This window comes from Carassius carassius, chromosome 30 (assembly GCF_963082965.1).
Source record: "Carassius carassius chromosome 30, fCarCar2.1, whole genome shotgun sequence".
NCBI lineage: Eukaryota > Metazoa > Chordata > Actinopteri > Cypriniformes > Cyprinidae > Carassius > Carassius carassius.
In genome coordinates, this window is record NC_081784.1 from 26,299,917 (window position 1) to 26,319,437 (window position 19,521).

Below are 19,521 nucleotides of genomic sequence, written 5' to 3' on the forward strand. Positions count from 1 at the left end.
TTGTTAAAAATAAATAAATAAATAAATAAATAAATGAGAGAGAGAGAGAGAGAGACTACTGTCACCTCAGGAAAAAGTGCTCATGTTCATCTACTGTATGTGGCTTTTTCTAAGTGGTCAAGCTGATGGTGTTACAGCCGTTCCCATTCTCACCTATTCATGCACCAATACTGTGGACATTTTCAGTCCATTATTAAGCATGAACATAATTTATAATCTACACAAATTGCAATACTTCAACTGTGCATATATTTTTTGTCATATAAAAGCCAGTGCTCTAAAATGTTCTAAAATAACAAATTTAACAAATCCCCTGAGCTTCCCCTAAGATTCACGGTATCTCTCGCTTATTATGCAAATAGAAAACACGATCATAAACGCATATCATGAAAATTATTTAGAAGCGCCTCATCTTGCGTTATTCACGTTATGAACATGAATTCCCTCAGTACTGTCGTGACTGATTTCCCAATTTAAAAAGGGGTAGGGGTTGGGTGTTGGAGGTGTTCAGTGGTATGCTGTAATCATCATTCCAACAATGTGTCTGCTCACTGAGTCACTTAGAGAAGCCAAGATGTCATTTTTAGCTACAGCAGGACACACCAAGGGATGTGCCATCTTTCAATGCCAATTGTCCCACATCTGCCAATGATGAGCCCTCCTCTCCTCCAGTGTCCTACACACACTGACCTCTTACCTTGATACTGAGCACTAAATCCTTTCCTCCGATGGTTGCTATCAGATGTGAAGTGAAGCCGCAGCCAATTCTTGCTACTGATGACAGGAGATGGCAAATTCATTCCAGTCAGCCTGAAAAGAAACAAGGTATTAATTTCATAGAATAAAAAAGGCAATTAAAATAAACGGTACAATCTGAGTTTCATTATACAATTGCATGGGATAAATTATAATATTTTTGCACAGATAAAGGTTACCAAAAATAAATAAATAAATAAATAATTTGAACATAGAAGTAGTTTCACATAAACAATTTAAATTGTATTATTTAAACATTCCTTATTCTTATTGTAACCTTCACAGAATATCCTTTATACTGTATGGTATTGCAGTACTAATTAAACATATTTTTGTGAAACACAACAATTCTAATTTATTTAATTTAAATAGGAGATTAAATAATAATAATAATAATAATACTGATAATTTAGTTAGTTAGTTAATTGGTTAGTTACAGTAGGTAGACATTCAAAAGGCCCTTTTTACTGCAGCGGGTACCGCCGCCGCGGCGTCTGTAAAGTGCATTTGCAGCTTTTGACCGCTGAGTGGCGCTTTAACCACAAGTTATAAAACAAGCGCATCAAAGCACATTTTCAGGTAGCCTCTTTTAGGGGGGTAGGCTACATGGATTAATATGCAAAATGTCAACATTTTCATATATTATGCCTATATTTTAATTTATATTTTAAATATAAATATATTTTTTCCTTTAATAAAACAACATGCATTTTTGTTATTTGTTACCTGTCCTTTATTTTGACATAACTTATTGGGAAAAAGACATTTGTCTGTAAACTGATTAAGAAATTGTTGCATGTTTAAACATGAAGCACTGTATAATTTCATTCCCATTATTTAGGCCTAATTAGCCTAAATCAAGAAACAAATAAATTAAACCTGCACGATTAAATCTTTGAAACTCTAAGGAATGGACGGATTAATAAACCATCCTCACGATTAAACTCAAGTTCTCTCATTATAATCAACAAAATGCACACGATATAAAAAAGAGCTTTAGTAATTGACAACTTAAGTGATTTTAAAGGGAGCCTTTTTTACTTGCTTTTAAAGTTGGAAAAATAGCATATGGCCTAAAAAAAAAATCCCAGATTTTTTTATTTTTATTTTAGAAAAAAAAAATCTGATTCATGATTTAAACCGATTTTTAAATCAATATTCAAATGACGAAGAAATTTTACAAAACAAGTTTTAATATAGTTCTTTATCATTCATTTAGCAGTCAAATTTATAACTGCAACAAGATGATTAAAAAAATACAGTAATGTTATTACCTTAATGCTGGAAAGACCTTTATTTTTATTTATTTATTTATTTAATACTAGCCCATCATGCATCTAACCATCCACTCAGCGTTAAGAGCGGTTAAGATTAAAACTGGCAGCTCAGCAGTGAGTCAGTGTCATGGACGGAGGACTGTTAATATATTTCCATCTTTTTTTCTTTCTTATAGAACTTACAGTAGTTGGTTGGTTGGCTAGTTGGTTGGCTGGTAAAGTCATACTCCATTTACATTCCAAACAATTACTTCTGAATTTCTGATTGTGGGAATTTAATATCAAAGTTTGATATTTCTGTTACTTAATATTTCAAGCTCTGATTCCTTTCAGCATGCCAAATGATTTTATCCATATACCTCATTCTATTATTCCAGATAATTATGCCAGAGATGAACAGAATAGTTAATTAAAAATTATATGCAGACTTGAGTAAATATATGTCTATGCATCTCCTAATTATGCTTCTTGTCAGCTGAACTGCACTTCCATTTCAATATTCCAATTCCCTGCAGTGTGCCGCTACTTCTTTTGAAACGTGGACACCCTAGGGCTTTTCTGTTTCTTTCTAAAAAGCATCTTGACATATGGATGATCAACATCTCACTTTAGTACACAGTCACAGGTAAAATAAAATCTAAATCTATTCATACAGACTCTACCGCAATAGCAAAAAAAACATAATAAATAAATAAATAATTAAAAATTTGCCTTTTTTTCCTCAAGACAAGCTTTGATGTCATTAAGATGTCTTGTGCTTTTGACCTGCTGCTGTTTACAAAAGTTTTTTTTTTTTTTTTCATATTCCAGTGTGCCTATTAAAACTTCACCTTCACCTTGTAAAATGCAAGGTGTGTAAACATTATGTTCCTTATTGTGTGTGTGTTCATTTTAAGGAATTATCTTGCAAGGGTTAATTTGAAGCCATGACAGTAATGGTTTGAATCACAAGTGTGATGCACTACTAGTGCACAGCTACAGTCCTGGAGCGATATTTATTTTTCTGATTATTGATGCCAAACATTCAAACAAAATGACTGCAGGGGATATTTATCTGAAATATTAAATCTGAAATTCGAGAGGAAGGAAAAATGGTCTCAAATCAAAGACAAAACTAAATCCAATCAAAATTTACACAGTCTTGACAATAATCATTCATATCCTTAACAAGCATTAATGATGTCATTAGTGTATAATGTAATATTCCATCACAAATCAGAGCTTCATCTCCTTGATGAGGAGACTATTTTGTTTTTGGCAATGTGATCAGAGAGGAGATCTTCTCTGTGTCTCATGTGAGTAAATCTCATGAAACCTCTCAAGAACATGTCCAGGTCACATTTTTTTGAAGAAAACAAAGCTTATTATCAGCTTAATTTGTTGATTTAGGGTTGCTTCTGTGAGATGCACCTTTATTTATTTACATACTTACTGTTTTATTCGAAAAGGCTCAATTCATTTTGTGGGGGAAATAAAATCAACAAAATGACCTGATTACAAACAAGAGGCCGGCCTATGTTTCAAACATTGAGCTGATGGGGTTGGTTGTGCTAAATGCAGTAAGTGAGGTAAAACCTGTCTGGTACAAAACTGCAGTGACTTGCAATTGACACAGACTGCTGTGTGAAGCCCTCATTTCTTTTCAAGAAAGTGGAGTTCAACAGTGCATGAAAACCAGGTTGAGCTGAAGAGGCAAAGGATGAGTGTGCTAACCAAAAAAAAAAAAAAACACTGATAAAATAAGACTGCTTGTAGAGGCCTGTGCAGATAAAACTATAGCTAAACCATCGGGAGGACAACAGATAAAAGAGTTAATATAATATAATATAAGTATTTTCAAAAAAGGTAAATAAATAAGATGGATAAATTTTCATACAATCTGGAAACAAGAATCATCTTTGACATAATTAACAGTGCATTAATTACATTTGACAGAGTAAATATTTTAAAATAAAGAAACAGCTTCGGAATGTGCAAGTTTGATCCCAAAGAATCTTCAGAAGCATTAGGAGGTGGGTTTTACACATTTACAGAAACAATCAGACCCTTGACACAGTTTCTACTCAAGCATTCATGTCAATTGTTGGGTTGAACACCATTTTACAATGTGTTGTATTCAAGTTTGTATATGGTTCAACTATTTAATATACATAAGTTAAAAAAAAAGTTTATGGCAATCATTATAGGTTATAGGTCTCCAATTTCTTTAAAGTAACAGTGGTTTCTTAAAGGGTTAGTTCGCCCAATTTGCAAAATTATGTCATTAATAACTCACCCTCATGTTGTTCCAAACCCGTAAGACCTCCGTTTATTTTTGGAACACAGTTTAAGATATTTTAAATTTAATCCGAGAGCTCTCAGTCCCTCCATTGAAGCTGTGTGCATGGTATACTGTCCATGTCCAAAGGTAAGAAAAACCTCATCAAAGTAGTCCATGTGACATCAGAGGGTCAGTTAGAATTTTTTGAAGCATCGAAAATACATTTTGGTCCAAAAATAGCAAAAACTACGACTTTATTCAGCGTTGTCTTCTCTTCCATGTCTGTTGTAAGACAGTTCAAAACAAAGCAGTTTGTCATATCTGGTTCGCGAATGAATCATTCGATGTAACCGGATCTTTTTGAACCAGTTCACCAAATCGAACTGAATCGTTTTAGACGGTTCGCGTCTCCAATACGCATTAATCCACAAATGAATTAAGCTGTTAAGTTTTTTTAATGTGGCTGACACTCCCTCCCTATTTGAAGTACTGTAGAAGACCGCAGTTCTTAGGGGCCGTTCACATATCGCGTCTTTTGCGCGCTCAAGTTCGTTATTTCCAATGTAGGCGTGCGGTATGCACGCTCATAATTGAAGCGACGCGGTCGCGGTCGCGATCCGCACCGCATTGATTTAAAAACATCTCAACTTTTCAGAGAGCCGCAAGCGCACCGCAGGTCATGTGAAAAGAACTAAACATTCAGCTTCGTCATTTCCCTTAACAACGTTGAAAGCTCAGCCAAGATGAAGGAACAGCTGATCATAGCTATATGGATTTCCATTTTGAAATAAATTTAGTAGCCAGCTACTGAAAGCTTTTTTTTTAGTGCTGCAAATCCATTTATCCTTTGCTGAAATTTCTGCGTCTTCATGGAGAGAGCGCGTCATTGTTGCTTAGCAATGGCAGATGCCTCAGGAGTGCTTCTGCCCGACGCGTTTTTTTAGGCGCGATATGTGAACGGCCCCTTATTTATTCATTAATTATTTTTTGCTTGCATACATCTTCAAATATGCCGTGGAGAATCACAGAAAGTGACCAAATAAGGTTTTATTGTGAACGTTTTTTTTTTTTTTTTTTCAATATAATTTTTATTTAGTGAATAATTAGAGCAGACCGAATATTTGAATGTTCGACTATCCGTGCACACCCCTAATAATTATTTTGAGGTGGTTGAAGTGGTAATTGTTAAAAGTAATATTTTGCATGTAATATTTCAGACTTGTTGAGCTTGTGTCTTCATTGTGCCCATGCCGGGAGTTAACTAACGTTACACATAAGCCTGCTTTTGTGAGGAGGAGGCGGTTTTCTCAGCTTCTTCAGAAGAGAGGGAAAGACGGGTTTAAGGCAAGTAAACTTCATAATCCCATCATGTTATAGTTTTTGTTTTACTAAGAGTCTGTTGTCTCATGCCTATTTACTTCACATATTGATGCAACAAGAGTGTGATTACATGCTCATATGTCATGAAAACTATTGATGTCTGTGTTTTTTTCATTGCAGAACATTGCAGAATGGAGTTGTCTGATTTGGAGAGTCATCATTCTTGGTCTTCCTTTCTTAAAGGAATAGTTCAAACAAAAAATAATTTACTTGCCCTCATGTCAGTCCAAACCTATAAAACTTTTGTCTGTCTTTACAACACAAATTAATATATTTAAAATTCTCTCATAATTTTTTATTAATCCATTGAGAGTCTAGATAATTGGTATATTCAAGCCTCATAAATACAGAGTTACTGTAGAAGTAATCCATTCCAATATTTATATATGAATAAATCTTAAATTATATGATAGTGAACATGTATGTTCAAAAGAAAATGTTAATCTCACAGACTAGAAACGGAGGACAACAATTCAGAGTTTGTATGGGTCTGGAACAACATGGGGGAGAGTAAATTATGACCATTTTTATTTTTTGGTGAACTAACCCTTTGAAGAGCAGCCCTCCACGTACATGAACATTTGTGAGGTATGTGTATGTCATGTCTGTTTTAATTTTACAGTAAAGAAGTAGCTTTCTGAAAGCAATATATTTATTCAAACAATATTACATGCCCTCATTCAAGTGCTGCCATTACAGCATTCTAGAGCGCTGTGGTAGACAGAGACATTACACAACCACACTAAGTGTTGAAATAAAAAAATATTTATATATTTACCTATCCTTACGGATTTGAAAACACCTCTATCTGAAAATGGATAGTTTAATTAAATGTTTTCTTTTTTCAAATGTCTTTCTCTTTTTAGGCCACTGATGAAGAACAGGCGGTCACTGGGATGAATGCTGGTCAAAGAAGAGAATGTCCTTTCCCCTAAACTGATGGTTACGTTTACATGCACATTTTTTGCTTCAATGAGACTGAATTCAAGATTGATGAACATGATTGCAGTGTTTACATGAATGCTTAAAAAAGTGATCGGGCTGATGTGCACATTTATATGTCATAAGCTTCTAATCAAAATGTTTTTTTTTTTTTTGACATGCGCACACTGCTCAAATAGTGAAAGTGAAAATGACATATAGATTGTAATGGTGGTGGGCCCAGAAAACAGTTTTAAAACAAAATTAAAGTGTTCGGGCGCCAGACAGGAATAAGCCTGCCAATATTTACATAAACCCAAATGAGCTCTAAAAGCCACCGGTTACAAACCAAAATAAGTTTACAGTCATTTCAACTACTTACACAATAAATAAATGAATAGAGTAAATGCAAACGAAATCGAGGGCTTTCGTTCAAAATCCCATATTTATTTATTTTCACACAAAAAAAAAAATAATTATAAAAAAATAAATTGTCCAAACAAAATAAAAAATAAATATTACAGCACTGGTACACCTGTATACATCTTGTCAAAAAGAGAGAGACAAAAAAAAAAAAAAAAACTGCTGCAGATATCTGGAGATGCCGGTACACTCTATTCCCACATTTAATTCGACCGATTCAAGAGTCCAGTTCCCAATGGATATAACACACTCAGTACAGGTATCTTTAGTTTGGAGAAATCTGTCCTCACAACACTAAATCGATCGCCCAGCACCATACAATATGTGCACTCACGGATAACCCTGCATCTTATACCACAGATATGTGCGATCACCGTCGTCGTCCTTCCTCCCCAATTTTTTTTTTTACTACTCCTTAAATACTATTACCTCACTTCCTTTCAGATTGAACTGCCGTTCCAATTCGTTGGCGGAGTAAATCAAGACACGTCATGTGTTTTGACTTTCTTCCTGCGCCACAAGATAGTATCGAGTATCTCACTGTTTGCACATAATAACCACTCTCCTATATTGTTTCTTTATTTGTTTTTAACAGCAGAATTAATATTTACCCATTTATGGATAAATATACATATAAACCTCTTTGCTGTGCTGCTCATATTTATCACGCAAAAAAAAAGCCCCTCTTTGCACCCAAAACAGTTTGCCTGTGGATGAGTATCCAAAACAAGGTTGTCCTGTTCCACTTCACAGTTGCCGAGTGAAAGGAAGTTTTATAATGTTGGGACAGCATTTATACAACTCTTTATTCAAAAGGAAGAGCCCCTCCTTACTTGCGTCATGTGTCATTACGTTATTTCTGCATCCTTGCACATGCGCAGTCCTTTCAGTTTCATGGTTCAATCAAGTATGGGTCGTAAAAAAAAGTTTTTTCAACCCAGCAGTTTTTAGAGTGTTATATTTGGCATCAAAAAATGTTTACTGCATTTGAATAGTATCAATGGGACAGTTTTTGAATTAATGTGGTGATGTCGATGTATAAAGAAAGGATAAAGCCATCAAATATGATTACATGTGATCATAAAGTTTTAGAAAACTTAATAATAAATCAATTAATAAATAAAGTAATAAACTGAGTTCAATAAGAAGATAGCATTTTCTACAGAATATATACTCCACTATTTAGCATTTCGCTAAAAAATTCCCTTAGGTACATTAATGGCATAAGACCAGTTAGATTTTATACATTTCACTAATTCCATTCAAAAAGTGAAACTTGTATAATATATTTATTCATTACACACATACTAATATATTTCAAATGTTTATTTCTTTTAATTTTGATGATTTTAACTGACAACTAAGGAAAATCGTCTCAGGTTACAATGTAACCATGGTTCACTGAGTAGGGAACGAGACACTGCGTCCTCTAGGGGTCGCTATGGGGAACACCTCATCGTGACCCGTGTCTGAAGCATACATTGAAAAAACACAAACGAGTTGGCCGGCGACAGCCTCTGACGTCACTACAGGTGCGACTATAAACAGGTACCGGGAGAACACGTCATTCACTGCTTCATTTAAAGTAGATTAAAGGAGCTATGTGGAGGTTTTTACTTTAAAAAAAATCTTTAAGATAGAGTTTTCATTTGTACATGTATGAGCCAACCATGATGTAAAAAAAAGAATGACACCTCGACTGTCCACCACAGTTGCCCCTATCAGCCTGTAGGCTCAATTGTGTGTGGAGGAGACAGGCCCGAATTGGCACGAAGATTCACAAAATGTGACATCATGTGCGTTCTCGTCTACTTGGGCTTACAACCGTACGGCACGCCAGCCATTATAGTAAGCAGCGGCAATAGTGTTTTCAAATGGACTCTGCGGATGGAACGAAGCGACCAGCCTCCAGCACAATTCAGAAACCCAAGGACAAGAGGCTTTCTCTCGTCCGCCGCTATTATGCCGCCCTCCCTGCTTACCGTGGTGACGAGATGCATAGCAGATTGTTATCATTCAATGGCTGGATATCTAAGTGGTTCCCACAGAATAACATAGGTTTCATAGACAATTGGACAAGCTTTTAGGGCAGACCTGACCTGTTAAAAAGAGATGGTCTTCATCCCTCCTGGGGTGGCACCGCTCTTCTCTCTAGAAATATGGCAAATAGTCTTAGTGTTTTTACTTGACCAACTGGGGCCCAGGTCAGTAAGCAGACAGACTGGCTAAACCGACCATCTGCTAGCTGCCTCACGTCACAGAGGTCAGCTAATTCTCAGCACATAGAGACTCTTTCACCTAGATATCACACTATAGAGACTGTGTCTGTTCCCCGAACTAGAAAATACAAAAAATGTCCAAACCAAGTTAAGATTAACAATTTAATTGAGGTTCAACAAATAAAAAACATATACGGATAAACAAATGATAAAGCTTGGCTTATTGAATATCAGATCCCTTTCTACGAAAATACTTTTTGTAAATAATATGATCACTGATCATAATCTAGATGTGCTCTGTTTGACAGAAAACAGTCTAAAACCTGATGATTACATTATTTTAAATGAGTCCACCCCCCAAGATTACTGTTATAAACATGAGACGCGTCTAAAGCAAAGGGGGAAGTGTTGCTTCAATTTATAACAACGTTTTAAGGATTTCTCAGAGTGCAGGCTTCAAGTATAACTCGTTTGAAGTAATGGTGCTTCATATAACATTATCCAGAGAAACAAATGTTAATGATAAATCCCCTGCTATGTTTGTACTGGCTACTGTATACAGGTCACCAGGGCACCATACAGATTTATTAAAGAGTTTGGTGATTTTACATCCGAGTTAGTTCTGGCTGCAGATAAAGTTTTAATAGTTGGTGATTTTAATATCCATGTTGATAATGAAAAAGATGCATTGGGATCAGCATTTTTAGACATTCTGAACTGTATTGGGGTTAGAAAACACGTTTCAGGGCCTACTCATTGCGAAATCATACTCTAGATTTAATAGTGTCACATGGAATTGATGTTGATAGTGTTGAAATTATGCAGCCAAGTGATGATATCTCAGATCATTATTTAGTTTTGTGCAAACTTCATATAGCCAAAATTTTAAATTCTACTTCTTGTTACAAGTATGGAAGAACCATCACTTCTACCACAAAAGACTGCTTTTTAAGTTATCTTCCTGATGTATCCGAATTCCTTAGCATATCCAAAACCTCAGAACAACTTGATGATGTAACAGAAACTATGGACTCTCTCTTTTCTAGCATTTTTAAATACAGTTGCTCCTTTACGCTTAAGGAAGATTAAGGAAACCAGTATGACACCATGGTATAATGAGCATACTCGCACCCTAAAGAGTGCAGCCTGAAAAATGGAGTGCAGCTGGAGGAAAACAAAACTAGAGGTATTTCGTATTGCTTGGTGGGAAAGTAACCTATCCTACAGAAAAGCATTAAAAACTGCTAGATCCGGTTACTTTTCTTCTCTTTTAGAAGAAAACAAACATAACCCCAGGTATTTATTCAATACACTGGCTAAATTAATGAAAAATAAAGCCTCAACAAGTGTTGACATTTCCCAAAATAACCTCAGTAATGAATTTATGAACTACTTTACTTCTAAAATCGATACAATTAGAGATAAAATTGTAACTATTCAGCAGTCAGCTACAGTATAGCATCAGACAGTGCACTATAGACCCTCTGAGGAACAGTTCCACTCATTCTCTACCATAGGAGAGGAAGAATTGTATAAACTTCTTAAACCAACAACATGTATGTTAGACCCTATACCATCTAAGCTCCTAAATGAGGTGCTTCCAGAAGTCATAGATCCTCTTCTGAATATTATTAATTCCTCATTGTCATTAGGATATGTCCCCAAAACCTTCAAACTGGCTGTTATTAAGCCTCTCATCAAAAACCACAACTTGACCCCAAAGAACTAGTTAATTATAGACCAATCTTGAATCTCGAAGATGTATCATATCGTTCAAAAATGCAGTATGGAGTACCTCAAGGCTCAGTACTAGGGCCGCTACTCTTCACGCTTTATATGTTACCCTTGGGAGATAACATCAGGAAACATGGTGTTAGCTTTCACTGTTATGCTGATGATTGTCACACCAATTTGAAAAACTAATGGAATGCATAGTCGATATAAAAAAAAAAAAACTGGATGATGAGTAATTTCTTACTGCTAAATTCTGAAAAAAACAGAGGTGTTAATTATAGGACCTAAAAACTCTGCATGTAATAACCTAGAACACTGTCTAAGACTTGATGGCTGCTTTGTCAATTCTTCGTCATCAGTTAGGAACCTAGGTGTGCTATTTGATCACAATATTTCCTTATAAAGCCACGTTTCTAGCATTTGTAAAACTTCATTTTTCCATCTCAAAAATATATCTAAATTACGGCCTATGCTCTCAATGACAAATGCAGGAATGTTAATCCATGCATTTATGACCTCAAGGTTAGATTATTGTAATGCTTTATTGGGTAGTTGTTCTGCACGCTTAGTAAACAAACTACAGCTAGTCAAAAATGCAGCAGCAAGAGTTCTTACTAGAACCAGGAAGTATGACCATATTAGCCTGGTCCTGTCAACACTGCACTGGCTCCCTATCAAACATTGTATAGATTTTAAAATATTGCTTATTACTTATAAAGCCCTGAATGGTTTAGCACCTCAGTATTTGAGCTCCTTTTACTTTATAATCCTCCTTTTATATTGATTATTTAGTCTGTCTGAATACTTGATTCTGATTGGCTGGCAGGTATGCATTAAGACTACTGAATGCACAGGTAGTTCCAAGTCAGTTTAATCACCGTTATATATTACCTGCTTTAATTAACACACACATCACTCACACAGAGAGAGAGAGTATCAGAGATCAGATTCAACATTTCTTATTTATTTGGTTATATATTATACATGTTTACTTAGGTATACAAAACTGGAAATAGGCTATTTAAACTGTGTAAGTTATTTTTTATTTTATTTATTTATTTTATATTGGGCATAGCCTGCCCTATAGCATGGGGTATTTTTATTTGTTGTGTTAATAAAAGTTCTATGTTTTATATATAGGTTAAAGTGAGTTTGATGTTTAATTTTGTTGTTGCATTCAAGCAATTGATGCCGAACTGCCACTAATTCAAGTTATTTAAAAGTGAAAGGGAGTGAGGAAAATAGGGAAAATTCAAATGAACTAAAAACAAACAATTGCTTTATGCTGAATTGCCGTAATTTGAAAGTGCTACTTTTATTCCATTATTTGGTCTGTCTGAATACTTGATTCTGATTTGGTGGCAGGTATGCATTCAAACTATTGAATGCACAAGTAGTTCCAAGTCAGTTTAATCATTGTTTTATATTAATGCACTGCTTTAATTAACACACACACACACACACACACGCACACACATCACTCACACAGAGAGCGAGAGAGATCAGAGATACTACGGTGCACACAGAAACGTTCAGGAGTAGGTCAACATAAACATAAACTTATTTAACTAATTCTCCCCACATCAGCAAATTGTAATGGCAGAGAGAGAAGGCATTGAAGAAGCTCTAGACATGATCTTTAGGGACTGGTCCCAGTTGAATGGCTGTGAGGGTAGCATCAGGAGTTCTGCTGTTGTTCTGCATGGCTAATGGATTGGACAGTAACATTTGTAGCATGCAAAGCAAAGTCTGTCACACTTTAAACTTGAAAAAAAAAATACTGTTTCTTATTGTTCTCTTGCATGATTAACTAAATATGTTCCTGTTTGCTACTGTAAAGCTGCTTTGACCCAATCTGTATTGTACAAAGCGCTATACAAATAAAAGTGACTTAATTTGAATACGCAGCTCTATAAAGAGCTTGGTTTCTGCACTGTTTTTGATCATGTGCTTGGGGAGCTTTGGCTCACTTGACTCTTCTACCTCAGACAAAAGAGATGGCATCATAAGCTTCTTCTGATCCCCCAAAAGCAGAATATTATGAAAAAAACTGTGCTGTCCCTAAGAATGAGGGTGATCCTACAGTGCAACATCTTAAGACTGAGGGCAATTAGTCTGAACTAGAACCACTTTACTCAGACAGATAACAGGATGAAGGTATCACAGTCCTAAAGGAGAAATATTCTAAGGTAACTGTTCTCGGCAGAAGTTTGTATCCATATATAAAGCCCACCAATTACCAATGCACCTGCATCGGCTTGACTCAGTAGGGCTTCAGGATTGATCAGCATTGATCATTTGTCGGTTACCACAAGCAAAACAAACAATCATTCAATGGTCAATAAACTGCCTTTTCACTGCCATTTAAAACACACACACACACACACACACAAGTGTGTCATAATGACAAAATAAAACATAAAATGCAGGCTATGGAGCAACAAACCAAATAGTCAGAACAATGTAATGACTCTACGACATAAACGCACACAGTGCTGCCCAGCACATTCAACAGCACCAGGCTGGACATCGATCAGGGATAAGTACTTACTACCCTTTTGAAGTCTTTTTGATTGATCTGGCATCTCAAAAAATATGCAGTGAGATTTCTTCGGTCAAAATATACTGCACATCCCATAAAAAAAATAAAAAAAATACCAGGGAATCTCTTTAATGCCACTGAAATGGGATCAATACAGAAAATACTTCTGACTATCATGGAAGAGACTTGGCTTAGAGGCTGCTCACCAGCCAATGTTTCAGTAATCCGTAAGAAACTATAGTGGGCCTATTTGTTAAATTCTATAGCTGTGCCTGTGAGGCTAGAGTAACTCAGTATCAGTGTGTCACATGACTGTAAAAATCTCAGAAATTCTATTGAACAGAAATATTAGAGAAATAAACAAAGGGAAATCAATACCTCAAAAGCACAGCAGTGTCTGTAAGTTTAAGTTTGCTCTTTTCCAACCTTTTTTTATTCTTATTTAATTTAATTTAAATTTATTTTTTTCTCAGTTCACTGTTGGGAACGTTACTTTAAAAAAGTAATTAATTATAGTTACTCACTACTTGTTCCAAAAAGTAACTGAGTTAGTAACTAAATTACTCTATAATAAAAGTAACTCGTTACCAGGGAAAGTAGCTATTTGCGTTACTGTTTAAAAAAAAAAAGTTGCTATATGTAAAAGAATTTGTATTTTTTGAGCAGTTTTAACAAGTCAGTTGAAATGAGTAGAACAGACAGGTGTTCGTAGATAACTTTCGATATTTATTGCACGTCAACAGACAACAAGAGTTTTATCCTGCACTTTAAGTATTATCTTTGTAAGAAAAGAGTTTTTGGCCACTAGCTTTGTAGATGCGTGTGTCGTTGTGAGATGCTTCATTAAATTAGAGTTGCTTACAACGAATGTCGACAAAGTCTTCGCTCCTGGACATAATGCACACATTACATGCACGTTCTTGCCTTTGACCACAATGAATTGGAAGTAGTGCTTTTATCTCCACCTTGAAAATGGCAACTTTTCATAGGATTGCTCCTGACTCGCCATCTCTGCTGCTGCTGCGAATCTCTGTTTAGCTGTTGCGTGTGTGTGTGTGTGTGTGTGTGTGTGTGTATGTGGCGCCGCTGGCGCATGTGCTGGCATGTGTGTAAAAACACTGGCTCTGATTGGCTACCATGAAACACACGACTCTGCCTTAGCCAATAATAATCGCTTATTTCGTTATTAACCCACCTCCTTACTAGCTGTGTGAGCCAGGGGTGCGTTCGGATTATACAGTTTATTCAATCAATGAATAGTAACGCACCGCATTTAACATCCAGTAATGTTAACAGCGTTGTAACGACGGGAAAAGTAATTATTTAGATTACCCCGTTAATGAAAAAATAACATCGTTACCTAACGCCGTTCTTTTAAACGGCGTTATTCCAAACACTGACTGCCATACATGGGACATGCAGGTAAGTGTGTATGAGTGTGTACCTTACACAAAATGGTCAAGCATGCATGACATTTGTTCTTACACACAGTAATAGTAGTTTCATAGCTGAAAAGGTTTTGCTAGCCTGGAGCAGAAAAGTCTTATGTGATTCTTTACATGGTCTTATAGAGAGATTTTGGCCCTGGTTTAAATGTATGTTGGTTGTTCATGTTCTTACCACACTCCAAACAATGGTCATTTTCCTTGGGTGACAGTAATCATGCCCCATGAATATAATCTAGTTAACTAGGCCTATCCTAATTACTAAATAACAACCTAACTGGACACATTTGGTGTAACTGTAATTATTTGAGAAATCCATGAAATTGGTGCACTTGTATGTGTGTACACATACATACATACATACATGAAATTAATTAATTAAATTATTATTTAAATAAATACATACATATTAACTCAACCCATGCAGCATTTTGGTGTTATTACTTTTCTAAGTGATTCGATTTTTCATCTGTAGGATGATGTAGGCAAAAAATAAATACATATACACTGAACAAAACTACAAACGCAACACTTTTGTTTTTGCCCCCATTTTTCATGAGCTGAACTCAAAGATCTACAACTTTCTATGTACACAAAAGGCCTACTTCTCTCAAATATTGTTTACAAATCTGTCTAAATCTGTGTTAGTGAGCACTTCTCTTTTGGCGAGATAATCCATCCACCTCACAGGTGTGGCATATCAAGATGCTAATTAGACAGCATGGTTATTGCACAGGTGTGCCTTAGGCCGGCCACAATAAAAAGCAACTCTAAAATGTGCAGTTTTACTGTATTGGGGTGTCTGGAGGAAAAATGGGGAGTAAAAACAAAAGTGTTGGATTTATAATTGTTTTCAGTATATACGTACACTCACTTAAAGGATTATTAGGAACACCGGTTCAATTTCTCATTAATGCAATTATCTAATCAACCAATCACATGGCAGTTGCTTCAATGCATTTAGGGGTGTGGTCCTGGTCAAGACAATCTCCTGAACTCCAAACTGAATTTCAGAATGGGAAAGAAAGGTTATGTAAGCACTTTTGAGCGTGGCATGGTTGTTGGTGCCAGACGGGCCGGTCTGATTATTTCACAAACTGCTCAGTTACTGGGATTTTCACACACAACCATTTCTAGAGTTTACAAAGAATGGTGTGAAAAGGGAAAAACATCCAGTATGCGGCAGTCCTATGGGCGAAAATGCCTTGTTGATGCTAGAGGTCAGAGGATAATGGGCCAACTAATTCAAGCTGATAGAAGAGCAACTTTGACTGAAATAACCACTCGTTACAACCGAGGTATGCAGCAAAGCATTTGTGAAGCCACAACATGCACAACCTTGAGGCAGATGGGCTACAACAGCAGAAGAACCCACCGGGTACCACTCATTTCCACTACAAATAGGAAAAACAGGCTACAGTTTGCAAAATTGGACAGTTGAAGACTGGAAAAATGTTGCCTGGTCTGATGAGTCTCGATTTCTGTTGAGACATTCAGATGATAGAGTCAGAATTCGGTGTAAACAGAATGAGAACATGGATCCATCATGCCTTGTTACCACTGTGCAGGCTGGTGGTGGTGTAATAGTGTGGGGGATGTTTTCTTGGCACACTTTAGGTCCCTTAGTGCCAATTGGGCATCATTTAAATGCCACGGCCTACCTGAGCATTATTTCTGACCATGTCCATCCCTTTATGACCACCATGTACCCATCCTCTGATGGCTACTTCCAGCAGGATATTGCACCATGTCATAAAGCTTGAATCATTTAAAATTGGTTTCTTGAACATGACAATGAGTTCACTGTACTAAAATGGCCCCCACAGTCACCAGATCTCAACCCAATAGAGCATATTTGGGATGTGGTGGAACGGGAGCTTTGTGTCCTTGATGTGCATCCCACACATCTCCATCAACTGGAAGATGTTGTTCTATCAATATGGGCCAACATTTCTAAAGAATGCTTTCAGCACCTTGTTGAATCAAAGCCGCGTAGAATTAAGGCAGTTCTGAAGGTGAAAGGGGGTCAAACACAGTATTAGTATGATGTTCCTAATAACCTTTTAGGTAAGTGTATGTATATATACAGTACTGGGCAAAAGTCTTAGGCCACTAGTATTTTCAACAACAACAAAAAAATGTTTTAAGTCAGTTATTTATATGCTTTGCCGTAGTGTGTCAGTAGGAAATATCAGTTCCTCTTCAGGAACTCAAGCTGCATCATGGAACGCTTTGGGGAATGCCTTTCAGAGTGACCGGCCCTGAATCATGTGTCTAATCAGTCCAATGGTTGGGTGAGACGCCATAGGCGGGTGACGTCAGAGACCAGGGAGCTTAAAAGCACGTGCAGTGAAACCGGCATTTAGCCTGTAGGAATGAAGCAAGCGCCAGCAGGGATGCCGGAAGTATGGCCCTGAGATGCAGTGTCTCATTCCCTCGAGGAACCATGGTTACATACGTAACTTTAGACGTTTACGTTACCAAACATTATTTTTGTCATTAAATTTAATAATCCAGTGACATTTTTGTTTGCAAAAGAAGCCTTACAGCAGCCAGTGCTCCACAGAGAGATTTGCTCTCAAAATCATCCAGTCTCTCTGGAATGCCATGAAGAAACAGAACAAAATGAGACAAATTAAAACCAGAAGAACTGTGGCAATGTCTCCGAAATCCGAAATAAACGAGACGCTGCGTCCGAAGACACTATGAGAACACACCCAGTGTGACCATGCTCTGAATCACATGTGTAATCAGTCCAATGGAAGGGTCAGAAGTCATAGTTGGGTGATGACCAGGAAGAGACCAGGAAGCTATAAAGGCACTGGTGGAACTGGCATTAACTTCTAGGAATGACGCAAGTATGGTTATGAGACGCAGCGTTACATACGTTGCCTGGAAACATTCCCCTTCAGGAACTCAAGCTGTATCCAAAGACACTATGGGAAAGAGAATGCCCATGCCGCCAGACTTGCAAATCCCTGTCTAGTGTGGAAGAGCACAACTAAGTCAAGAGAACAGAGGAGCCAGCTGTGGCTCTATATATCTAAGACATAGAATCTGATGAATGTGAGGGGTGTGTTCCATCTTGCTGCATTGCAGCTGTCCTGCATAGACACGCCTGCTAAGAAGGCCTTGGAGGCTGACATAGAGTAAGAGTAAGCCTTGAGCCCCGTTGGCAAGGGGAGATAAGAGGATTCATAGGCAATATTAATGGCATCAACTATCCACCGACTGAGGGTCTGCTAAGTAGCAGGGAGACCCCGCTTAGGGGGACCATAGCAAACAAGCAGTTGGTCTGCCCTTCTCCACAGGGCAGCTCTGTGGATGTCTGTGTCCAGTGATCGCACTGGACACATGTAATTACATTTAAATGTGTTCATTTAGCTGACGCTTTTATCCAAAGCAACTTATAATTGCTATATATATGTCAGAGGTCGCACGCCTCTGGAGAAACTAGGGGTTAAGTGTCTTGCTTAGGGACACATTGGTGTCACACAGTGGATTCAAACCCAGGTCTCACACACCAAAGGCTTGTGTCTTATCCACTGTGCCAACACCACCCCTAATTAAGCTTATGCTGGTCTGGCTCCCTGAAGGAAGGAGGACAAAAGGCCTGTAGCATGATAGGCTGTGGTGTAACCTTACGGACATACCCCGCTCGAGGGTAGAGAAACACTTTGGCCATGCCAGCCGCAAAGTCTAGATAAGAAGGGGCTGAAAGGGCCTGAAAATTCCCAACATTTTTTAGAGAGGTCTTAATTGTCAGATCTTCTTCTTCTTCTTCTTTCGGCTTTTCCCTTCAGGGGTCGCCACAGCAAATCATCTCTATCCACCTATCTCTATCTTCTGCATCCTCAACACTTGCACCCACTAGCTTCATATCCTCATTAATTCCATCTATATGCCTCCTCTTTGGTCTTCCTCTTTGCCTCCTGCCTGGCAGCTCCATGTCCAACATTCTCCTACCAATATACTCACTCTCCCTCCTCAGAACATGTCCAAACCATCTTAATCTGGCCTCCCTAACTTTGTCCCCCAAACGTCCAACATGAGCTGGCCCTCTGATGTACTCATTCCTAATCCTGTCCAATCTTGTCACTCCCAAAGAGAACCTCAACATTTTCAGCTCTGCTACCTCTAGCTCTGATTCCTGTCTCTTCCTCAGTGCCACTGTCTCTAAACCATACAGCATAGCTGGTCTCACCACTGTCCTGTACACCTTCCCCTTGATTCTCGCTGATATTTTCCTATCACACAAAACTCCCGACACCTTTCTCCACCCATTCCAACCTGCCTGCACTCGCTTCTTTACCTCTTTCGCACACTTTCCATTACTCTGGAATGTTGACCCCAAGTACTTAAAATACTGTTCCACTTCCCTCCCTTTCATTCACACACATGTACTCAGTCTTACTACGACTGACTTTCATTCCTCTTTTCTCCAGCGCAAACCTCCACTTCTCCAGGTTTTCCTCCACCTGCTCCCTGCTCTCACTACAGATCACAATGTCATCTGCAAACATCATTGTCCAAGGAGACTCCTGTCTGACCTCCTTTGACAACT

General features: G+C 37.5%; 1 protein-coding gene across 1 annotated transcript in view; it reads right to left on the reverse strand.

Annotated features, from left to right (window-relative positions):
* LOC132110975 (CUB and sushi domain-containing protein 1-like) overlaps positions 1-19,521 on the reverse strand; it is a 648,917-nt gene that overhangs the window by 198,958 nt on the left and 430,438 nt on the right. Inside the window, exon 6 of the mRNA XM_059518126.1 lies at positions 698-810. Coding sequence (XP_059374109.1) covers positions 698-810 — 113 coding nt within the window. The remainder of the gene's footprint in view (positions 1-697; positions 811-19,521) is intronic.